Raw genomic sequence first — 11309 nt, forward strand, 5'->3', positions numbered from 1 at the left:
TAGGCTGTGGATTCGAGAAGAGCTACACAATCGACGAGATAAACGGTAACGAGACACGAGGCATTCTTTGATTACCGTAACGATCGAGATCGAGACATCGTGCATAGTGCACATCAAGGCAAGCTATCTTCATTGTAAAACACGAGATTGCAAACATAACGCAAGGCTCGTATTAAACACAAGACGCATTTTCGGAAATTGCATTGCGGCCGTTGAACATTCAATCAAGGCCATAGAATAGAGCAAGAGCAGCAATCACGCCAAGGAACACGGCGATCTAGCATCGAGCGCAGCGATCAATCAGGCTTGGCAGCGGCGCGGCAATCACAGTAGCACAGTCAAGGGCAGCGAGCGACAACACAGTAAGTCAGTGAGCACGTCCCAATCCTATCCTAACCTCAAATTATAGTTATAGAAACAATACAAATAGTCGTAGAAACAATACAAAGAGTTCGTAATACATTTAGCTTTAGATTGCAACGACACAATGGAAGCACTCGTTAAACGTCGAGGTCAATACAAAAGTAGAGTCACTACATTCAAAACATATATCGCTAAAGTTATGCATAGTTTTCCAGACGCCACACAGGCATTAGAAGATACACGTAGGTTAGAAATTCAAGAACGTCTTACCGTTATTCGAGAGGTGTACGAAAAGTACGATGAAGTGCAGGCCAATATCGATGAACTTACAAACGACGAAACAGACACGAGTCAATACAGAGAAAGGTTCGAGGAGGATTATTTTAACGTTGTGGCACATGCAGAAGAGTTACTTGCTCGTGGTAAGATGACACAACAGCTTCTAGGTGCAGCGATGAATGAGTCAACACGAGGATCACACGCACGGGTAACTGATGATACTGCCTTTATTCCTAATCTATCGCGACAAGCTAATCAAAATATTATTTTCAAACCAACGGGCATCAAATTGCCTACAATTGAATTGCCAAAATTTAAAGGTAATGTAGATGAATGGCTCGGGTTCAGAGATACGTTCGAATCACTTATACACACAAACGAAACAATAGATCCTATACAAAAATTCCATTATTTGAAGGCCTCGTTAGAAGGTGCAGCGTCTCAAATCATCAAATCTCTCGATTTTTCGGCTGCCAATTATGCTATTGCTTGGGAAACTATTTGCAATCGTTTCGATAACAAAAGTCTATTAACGTACAATCACATAAAGGCTATTTTTAGTATAAATTCAATAAAAGAAGAGTCAGCAATTCAATTACGCAATATGATAGACACATTAAACAAACATTTGCGAGCATTAAATGCATTAGGGCAGTCAACCGAGCATTGGGATACATTGCTAATATATTTAACTTCGAGCAAGCTTGATAGTATAACAGCAAGAGAATGGGAGAAAGAGCGAGTGGATAAAGAGCTTCCTACATTAGAAGAATTCAAAGCTTTTCTTAGTTCAAGAGCGAATCTGTTGGATACATTAGAATTAAACAAAGGGGGCATACACAAGTCAAAACACTCAGATCACATAAAGTCAAAATCGTTTCTTATTCAAAAGCAAGAATGCGTAGTATGCAAAGAAGCATATCACCTATCAAGTTGTTCCAAGTTCTTGCAACTTACTCCGCAAAAGAGAGCAGAAGTTTTAAAAACAGCTAAATTATGTCTTAATTGCATGAAACCAGGTCATTTTATCAAGGTTTGCAAGGGCGGCACGTGTCGAAAGTGCTCCGGCAAGCACAATACATTATTGCATTTCGAAAAAGTCTCGTCTGAGTCAACAGGGAACACTGAAGAAACCAATAGTTCTTCATCAGTCTTGTGTTCACACAATAGGGCAAGTGACTACCATGTCATTCTGTCAACAGCAACAATATTAGTGGAAGATAGTCAAGGCAAGAAACACAAGGTTCGTGCGATACTCGATCCAGGATCGCAATCTAGCTTAATTACAACCAACTAAGTGAGGAATTGCAACTCGAAAAAACAAAGGTAATCGTCAATCTTGAAGCCATCAACGGCGCATCGTGTCAAGTAAAACACAAATGTAGAGTCAAAATCACATCATGCATCAATAGTTATCAATTTCAGTTGTCATGTCTTGTTATACCAGAAATCACAGGCAATTTACCTAGTAGCCAGGTAAATGTACAGAATCTCCAGATTCCTTCAAACATTGCTTTAGCTGATCCTAAGTTTCATATACCTGCAAAGGTAGACATGCTTATAGGGGCGGATTGGTTTTGGAATCTCCTCTGTATAGGCCAATTCAAGCTCGGCAAAACACAATTAACAATGCAAAAGACAAGATTAGGATGGATAGTTGCAGGTCCATTGGCAAGTAGTAGCGCAACGTCAATACGTTGTCATTTGAGCAAATCCATGAACATTGAAGAACAAGTGGCCAAGTTCTGGGAACTGGAAGAATATTCAAATCAGAAAATACTTTCTCAAGAAGAAAAGGAGTGTGAACTTCACTTCTCACAAACAAGCAAGCGTGATGTAAATGGTAGATTTATTGTTAGCATTCCATTTAAGGAAGATCCAAGCATTTTAGGTGAATCATACAAAGGAGCATTACGACGTTTGAATAGTCTAGAAAACAAATTGCAAAGGAATCCAACACTTAAAGAGCAATATACAGCATTTCTTGAAGAATATGAAACATTACATCACATGAGCAAGATAGACAATACTTCACAAGCAACAACCGCCTATTACATGCCACATCATGCGGTCATCAGAAGTGAGAGCTTAACCACAAAAATTCGTGTAGTCTTTGATGCATCAGCAACCACAGATAATGGTATTTCATTGAATCACATTCAAATGGTCGGACCGACATTACAAGATGATTTATTTTCAATACTTATCAGATTTAGAAGCCATGCATATGTAGTAGCAGCAGATATCGAAAAAATGTACAGACAAGTACGCATCGCTCCAGAACAGCGCTCGTTACAAAGGATATTATGGCGCAAAAATCCCGAAGATCCAATAGAAGTGTTCGAGTTAAATACAATCACATACGGCACTGCATCAGCACCCTATCTCGCAACGAAGTGCATAATAGAATTAGCAAAGGAGACCGAACAAGAATGGCCCGAAATAGCAAAAATCATTCGACAAGATTTTTACGTAGACGATCTTTTGACCGGAGCAGATTCGAGAGAGAAAACAAGAGATATAGTACAAAAGGTTTCGCACGTGCTAGAATCAGCAGGATTTAAGCTTCGGAAATGGATTTCAAATGAGGCTACAGTCATAGAAGATATACAAACAGAGAAACAAAATTCAATCGGAATGGACTTTAAATGTCTACAAACAAAGATCCTTGGTTTAGTATGGCAAGCTCATCAAGATGTGCTAGTTTACAACATAAAGGAATTACCTTCGCTAAAGGTATCCAAAAGACAAATACTGTCCGACACAACTCGTATATTCGATCCGTTAGGATACTTGAGTCCATGTTTAGTATTGGTGAAAATTCTAATACAGAAATTGTGGATGCACAAATTGTCATGGGATGAAGCAATTCCATCAGATTTGCATTCAACTTGGATATCGTTTCGCAATCAAATAAACGCTCTGAATCAAATCAAGATACCTAGGCATGTGATTTGCAAGAATTACACAAGAATCGAATTACATGGTTTTGCAGATGCAGCACAAGGAGCATATGGAGCATGCACATATATTCGTTCAATAGATCATCAAAATACAAGTGAAGTAAGATTGTTGTGCTCTAAGACAAGAGTCGCACCACTCAAACAACAAACAATACCTCGACTGGAGCTTTGTGCGGCGCTTACACTCGCACGGTTAATGAAAAAGATACTAAGTTCATTAAACATATCGTTTGACAAGATTACATACTGGAGTGATTCCACCATAGTACTCAATTGGATACAAACGCAACCAAGCAAGTTACAAGTATTTGTATCAAACCGTGTCGCAGAAATACAAGAGTTAACTGATACTCGCAACTGGAGACATGTGCCAACAGCAGAAAACCCAGCCGATTTACTTTCGCGAGGCGTATTTCCCAATCAATTATGGCAATCGGAGCTTTGATGGCATGGTCCGTCATTCTTATCAAATTCAGAAGATAAATGGCCTATTACACCCAAATCAGAAGTTCCAACAATAGAAGTAAGACGTACAGTTTGTGCAGTTAGACACATTCAACCAACTAAATCATTCATATTTGGAATTAGTAATAGCCTAAGGCGTTTAGTTCGAATAGTCGCATATTGCAGGCGTTTTATAAGTAATTGCAAAAATCGAAGTAGATCTGAGTCAGCATGTCTAACAGCAACTGAGCTAAAAGACTCATTACACAATCTTGCAAAGCTAGCGCAGGAGGAATCCTTTCCAACAGAGAGGCGAATACTTCTGCAAAGTGATTCCATTATACATGGAAAATTAGCAGCACTCAATACGTTTATTGACCAAGACAATCTCATACGTGTAGGCGGGAGATTAAAAAACTCAGAGTTTCACTCAGATAAAAAACATCCCATTGTTTTGTCAGCAGATCATCAATTTACAAAACTTCTATTCAAAGGCGAACATTTGACTTTATTGCATGCAGGACCACAATCACTCTTAAGTTCAATTCGTCAACAGTTCTGGCCGATCGGGGGCAGAAATTTAGCTCGAAAAACAGTGCACGATTGCATCAGATGTTTTCGGAGCAATCCCAGGCAGTCAACAATTCCAATGGGAGAGTTATCGAAAGCACGCGTATCTCAAACCATGCCCTTTCATAACACGGGTGTGGACTATGCAGGTCCTTTCATAGTAAAAGATAGAAAGGGAAGAGGCAGTAAAACAAGTAAGGCTTTCGTGTGTTTATTTATTTGTTTCGCCACGAAGGCACTTCATCTCGAATTAGTATCTGATTTAACCTCAGAAGCATTCATCGCAGCACTTAGACGTTTTTCAGCTCGACGTGGTAAACCTGCACACATGTACTCCGATAACGGAACGAACTTGTCGGAGCAAATAGAGAATTAAAAGAGTTAGAGCAATTATTAAGAAATCACACGGAATCTATCGAAAACACAATGAATGAAATTGGCATTAGTTGGCATTTTATACCCGCGCACTCACCACATTTTGGTGGTCTCTGGGAGGCCGGGGTGAAGTCTACAAAACATCATTTAAAACGAGTGGCAGGCAACGCGATTTTAACATACGAAGAGCTTTATACATTATTAGTTCAAGTCGAAGCTATATTAAACTCTCGCCCTTTAACTCCAATGTCATCCGATCCTAACGATCTTCTTCCCATCACTCCTGCTCACTTTCTGGTTGGTCGTCCGCTCACATCACCAGCAGATCCCACACTAACAGAATTGCCAGAATCCAGGTTGTCAAGATGGCAATTGATTCAAAGTCTACAGCAGCATTTTTGGACACGGTGGAGCAAAGAGTACATCTCAGAGCTACAACAGCGTGTAAACAAAACGAAGTCAACCAAACCCATCGCTGAGGGCGCTATGGTGCTCATCAAGGAGGACAACCTTCCTTCACTCAAATGGAGGCTTGGACGTATCAAAACAATCCATCCAGGAAAGGACAACATAGCCAGGGTGGCTACCATACAGATTTCAACAGGAACAACGCGTATCGCGATCGCGAAACTTTGTCCGTTACCGATGGAGTAACACCATGTAAACATTAAAATAATCGCATTTATGCAGAATTGCACTTAGTTATAGTTCAGATTTAGAATTTAAGTTGTTCATTAAGTTTATTTTCCGGTCAGGGACCGCATATATCAAAGTATTTGCGCGTAGTATTAAGTTTGAAATTATTTACGCTATAATAAGCGTCATTAGTTATACAATCAAACAAATAGTTTATATTGAAAGTACCTTTCAATGTCGGGGGGTATGTTGAGTTTCTTTCACAATTGCTGAGATTTGTTCATTTCATTTTTTTATTTTATTCAACAAGTCTAAAGATAAAGTATTTTCAAAGGCTCAAGAAAGCCCATTATTTGCATTCGATGCGTTTCGTGCGCTAAGCAGTTGCGTGGTGGCGTTCGCGCAACTAAGAGGGGAGAAAAACGAACAAGTTAAGATGGCGATAGACTTCCGAAAAGATAGCGTGCGTCTTGTCACATTAATCATAATAAAGGTGAAATCCAGTGAATACAGTCCACTTTAATCGACCATTATCCAACAAATCATCTATTCATTAAGAATTATTCGTTTATCTGATTTTAAATTTGATAGGCATTCCCCCTTACGACTTATTGTTAATAATTGAATTTTTTGCTATCAATATATTAAATGAAGAAGAAGACTGGTACAGAGAGACTAACTTATACATAGAGATTTGGATCATGGAAAGAGGCGTAACAAAATTCTCATGTGAAATAAACTTTTAGTTATAGTATTACAAAATTTAAAAGTATAATAAAAAATCTAGTGGCAATTATATAATAACATTTGATATAAATTAGTTTCGACTGCAACGAGTACATATTCAATCCTAAGATTTTTAGTTTGAAACGCAAAAAAGTAAATGCTTTCTTAAAGTTTTAAACTCACATGTAAAAGTACACACATACGCAAAGTCAGTTTGTCATTTAAGAGACTTAAACAATGTTATATATTAGTAATAACAAAAAAATAATAACTTTGAATATTAATTAAAACTACAGGCTATGGCAACAGTTTTCGTTAATGCGAATATATATTAAATTATTCGTCAAATTTATCGTTACGTCGATTGCCTATTATCTAATAAAGCATCCACTTTCCTTTCAAATTATTAAAAATGAACAAAGGCAAAGTAACGATGTATATAATATATTTCATAATTTTAAAGCTATTATATATTATTGTACCGTATTGTTTCTAATAGCAATTTTATTTATAAGGACAAGACTTAGAAGTTAAAACCAAAGGAAAAGTTTTTATTACACACAAAATATACATGTATATTTCCTTAAATAACATACATTTTACTGAAGTGCTGTATCTACGCATACAACTGTGTTGTTTACATTTGTGTCACTTTTAAATCCTTTTTTAAATCTATGTTATTATATATTAAAGTAATAGAAGTAAATATTATTTTTATGAGAGCACATTTATGTAAGAAAACATCATAAAATAATACAGATGATAAGCAAAGAACGTTTACAATTTATTTAAAAAGAAAAATTAATCATACTCTTCTGTACACTACACGTAAATTCACACTGTAGAAAGAGTATTATTGCGTTAATTATAAATCTGAAGGGTTTAATTTGTATGTCTGTTAAAAAAAGGATAAATCAGTGTTCTTTTAAAAAAAAAAATTATCGAATGAGAGGGAGATAATATAAGGAAGAATCCTTGTTGATTATTGAATAAATTTTTCCAAGTAAATAAAACAAAATTTTTTATCTATCTGATAAAATTAATCGTCAATTGTGACAACCACATTATATACGTCTATATCGCCTTAATAAATGTGCACGCATAAATACATGTATACATAATTAAAGTTGCGTAATTATTTAACAATTGAAACATTGGTAAAAAGGGAAAACAACAAATGCTTGTACATGGTATGGTCGGGTCGCGCAATCTGCGTAAAATGAAAATCATCGGCTATTACGTCCGGCGCTCTAGCTTGTCGTATTTTGGTTCCCTTCCGTCCGATCATCTTTATCTCCTCGCCGTTCGTATATATCTACTAGCCGATATTTTTTCTGCGAGCTGCTGCATGCGCGAAAGAGGTCGATACCATCGTCCAGCGGCACGCAGATCGCTAATTGTTGTAAAAATTCAGTAATATTGAAATAATTAATAAAAGCGGCATGATGTTCCGAATGCAAAATGAGTCTCAACGCCGTTAAGTAATCTCAAAATCACCTACCGAGTTGTAGCGCGATGTAAGGGAAAAGTAATAACGCGATTGCGAATAATTAATTAATATTCGATTAAAAACTGATGCTAGAAATAACATTGCAATCACGTTAATTGTTGCCTCCGAGCTAATTTATGTTAAATAATCTATTTTTCACGCGGTAATCACTACGAAGTACTACCAGCGAAAATAATGTGTGGGACGTGAAAGCACGCTGTTATCGCGCTACGATCTGATTCCGCGATGACTCCGAAATTCTCTAATGAAAAACTTATACTCTGGAATAGGTACGGCATGTGCGCGCACCTCCTCACTTGCTAGCGATTAATCGACTAGATAGAATGCGTTCGATACAATCAATCTATGATTGCATCAAATCTCAGATCGATGCGATTACTAATTGCCGAGAAAACTGAAAATTAAGAAAATTATTTATTGCCCATCTATCCGGATAATTCGGCGATTTCGCACGTCACAATCACCAAGCTGGCCTTATATTAACAGGCGACAAACCAGCGCTCGCGATCATTCTCGCTCTATTTCTCATTATTATAATACTACGATACTCGTGCGTCTAAGTTCATTGTTCATTTTTCGTTCTACTTCATAGCAGTAAAGTTCGAATATCTCTTGATCGCTATCTCGTGGAAATATTTCTCTTTGTTCATAGAAACGCATTATCAGGAGACGCGCGGTAGCGTCTTCTGCCATGTTCAAAAATTGAGAGACGCTACAAGTCTCTTATCCCGAGCCACCAAAGTCCATTTTTGGGAGGTGCATAACTACTAAAATATAAAAAATTTTGAATTGAACGCCATATGTCCTGAAAGGCGGCATCGCCACGAGTAATTCGAGACAAAAAAATTTTAAATCAGTCAAGCCCGTCTGGAGATACAAGCGGTCGAAAAGTGATGATTTTAATGAAAAATTAAGAAACGTCTCCTTCTCTATCTGTCTGTCTGTCTGTCCGTCTGTCCGTCCGTATTTAAGAACTTTTTGACATTCTCTCTCACCTTTCACTCGCACCTCCACCATCTTCGGCCTACCGGACCTCCTGCACTCGCCCTTCCCTCTCTCCCACAATCCACCCCCACCACCCCTCTCTTCCGCTGTAATTCACTCTTTTTCGTTATTACAACTTTTTGACATCCTCTCTCACCTTTCACTCGCACCTCCACCATCTTCGGCCTACCGGACCTCCTGCACTCGCCCTTCCCTCTCTCCCACAATCCACCCCCGCCACCCCTCTCTTCCGCTGTAATTCACTCTTTTTCGTTCTTACAACTTTTTGACATCCTCTCTCACCTTTCACTCGCACCTCCACCATCTTCGGCCTACCGGACCTCCTCCACTCGCCTCTCCCCCCCCCCTCCCCCCCACCCCCGCCGATTCTCTTTTTCGCAGTATTTCACTCTTTTTCGTTAATACAACTTTTTAACATTCTCTCTCACCTTTCACTCGCACCTCCATCATCTTTGGCCCAACAGACCTCTTCCACCCGCCCCACTCCCTTATCCCACCAACCATCCCCGCCACCCCTCTCCTTCGCCGTAATTCACTCTTTCTCGTTATTACAACTTTTTAACATCCTCTCTCATCCTTCACTCGCACCTCCACCATCTTCGGCTCACCGGACCTCCTCCACCCGTCCCTCCATCTTCCCCTCCAACCACCCCCACCATCCCTCTCTTTCGTCGTAATTCACTCTTTTTCGTTAATACAACTTTTTAACATTCTCTCTCACCTTTTACTCGCAGCACCGCCATTTTCGACCTACCGGACCTTCAAATATTAATTAAAATAAGAATCCGACTGCTGACTGGTACGACGAATATTTAAAAAGAAAAATTTTGAAAAATTATCGTATTTAATTGTAAAAAACTATATTAAAAAAAATTTCTTTTATATGAAGGTAATAAGGAAAATCGATGCGTTAATATTAGACGGTTAGTGAAAACAATCTTGGGGATTGTTTTGATGTGGAAAGGCGGATGCGCGAGTTTCATATCCCCCCCTCATCCGGCTCACCGATAAACCGAACAGTCATCTTTTAAATACATATTAAATAAAATTATTGTTTTAAATACTACCGACTGTTGACCGATATGACGTATATTTAAAGCCATCGCAGTACTGTCACGAGTTAAGCTGTAATATATTATCGCGAAGAGTAACTGATTATTAATTATTAACGTTGCCAATACAAAGTAAACATACGTAAAGTGTATTCGACTGTCATGGTTTTCGAATCGCCTCCGTCTAACTTTTTTGTATATAAAACATAAACAATCGCAATCATATTGCGTTTTGTATTTTCGTAGCGTCGCCGGCCGGTTATTTCTGCAACAGCTAGATTCATAGCACCATCTCTGATAGATAAGCAGAAATAAAAAGTATTCGGTTTGTCTAGAGCATCCATTTTGCCCGGGCTTCCCCTACGATATCACGTTAATAAATAAATAAAAATATGTTGTTCAAAGTCGACGCGTTAATTAATACGCCTCCGCCTCGCTTTCGCTATCCCCCTCACCTCACCGCTCCGCGCGTAGAACAATGACATTCGATCATCATGGAACATTTGGACTGCACGCGGTGAGATGAGGTGGGGAGGGTTGGGCAAATGCAACTTTCAGCTGATTTTCGAATCGCCTTCGTCTAGCTTTCGCTGTTGCCCTCACCTCACCGCACCGAGCGCATATAACAATACCATTCAACTGTAATGGGGCATTTGGATTGCACGCGTTGTTTATGTGTAGTTTTCGCTGTCCCCCTCATCACATCGCATCACGGAAAAAAACAATGCCATTCGACTGTCATGGGACATTTCGACTGCACGCGGAGCGGTGAGGAGGAAGATGCAACTTTTGGCTGATAACATATTGCGGAAGTTTTTTGGAATATGTACGTATGTTCATTTTGAATTTGCACCTTGAATGATCTATTAATTACTTTTCGTGGTACATATTCAACATAGAAAATAACATAATGTATGTTCACTTTGAACTGGCACATTTAGTAATATATCAGTTATTTTTCGTGGTCATATATTATATTAGATAATATCATTTAAAGTATTAAAGGTTTAAATTATTATGTTACATTATTAGATAATCATTTTAATTTAGAAAAGTTCAAATTTTTGGGGTTAATTTTCAAAGGTTGAAATTTATTGGGTTTTCTATTTTGTGGTTAGGTAATCGTTTTAATTTAGGAAGGATCAAATTTTTACGGTTAGTTTTCAAAGATTTAAATTAGTTGAGTTTTTTAATTTGCGAGTTTCTATAAAGTTATCAATAGTTTTTGCGCAAAGCTTCATATAGTTACGTTAATCATTAACAGTATATTATTTATTTTTCAGTAAAATCGCGTTGTGATATTGTTCTATTGCGTATACGAAACCCGCCTCATTCCTCATTCCTTCTTTGCTTTATAAGTGATCGCCGACTCAAGTTATCGGTTTT

The 11309-nt window shown here is 38.2% G+C and overlaps 2 protein-coding genes across 2 annotated transcripts; both read left to right on the forward strand.

Moving 5' to 3' along the window:
* Positions 1-487: 487 nt before the first annotated feature.
* On the forward strand, positions 488-4050 carry LOC108774375 (uncharacterized). The gene is made up of 2 exons (XM_018540468.1): positions 488-1885; positions 2068-4050. Exons 1-2 carry the CDS (start codon positions 488-490, stop codon positions 4048-4050), a joined length of 3381 nt encoding a protein of 1126 aa, XP_018395970.1.
* Positions 4051-4088: 38 nt separating this feature from the next.
* On the forward strand, positions 4089-4995 carry LOC108774377 (uncharacterized). The gene is made up of 2 exons (XM_018540469.1): positions 4089-4128; positions 4292-4995. Exons 1-2 carry the CDS (start codon positions 4089-4091, stop codon positions 4993-4995), a joined length of 744 nt encoding a protein of 247 aa, XP_018395971.1.
* Positions 4996-11309: the final 6314 nt, after the last annotated feature.

Source organism: Cyphomyrmex costatus, unplaced genomic scaffold (assembly GCF_001594065.2).
Source record: "Cyphomyrmex costatus isolate MS0001 unplaced genomic scaffold, Ccosl1.0 scaffold251, whole genome shotgun sequence".
In the NCBI taxonomy this organism is placed as follows: Eukaryota; Metazoa; Arthropoda; class Insecta; order Hymenoptera; family Formicidae; genus Cyphomyrmex; species Cyphomyrmex costatus.

Excerpts from the sequence above, each read along its gene's own strand:
- LOC108774375 (XM_018540468.1), top strand. The coding sequence starts at position 488 with ATGGAAGCACTCGTTAAACGTCGAGGTCAATACAAAAGTAGAGTCACT. Across the intron at positions 1,886-2,067 it reads GTCAAGGCAAGAAACACAAG|TTGTCATGTCTTGTTATACC; the intron begins GTTCGTGCGATA and ends TATCAATTTCAG.
- LOC108774377 (XM_018540469.1), top strand. The coding sequence starts at position 4,089 with ATGGCCTATTACACCCAAATCAGAAGTTCCAACAATAGAA. Across the intron at positions 4,129-4,291 it reads CAGAAGTTCCAACAATAGAA|CAACTGAGCTAAAAGACTCA; the intron begins GTAAGACGTACA and ends CATGTCTAACAG.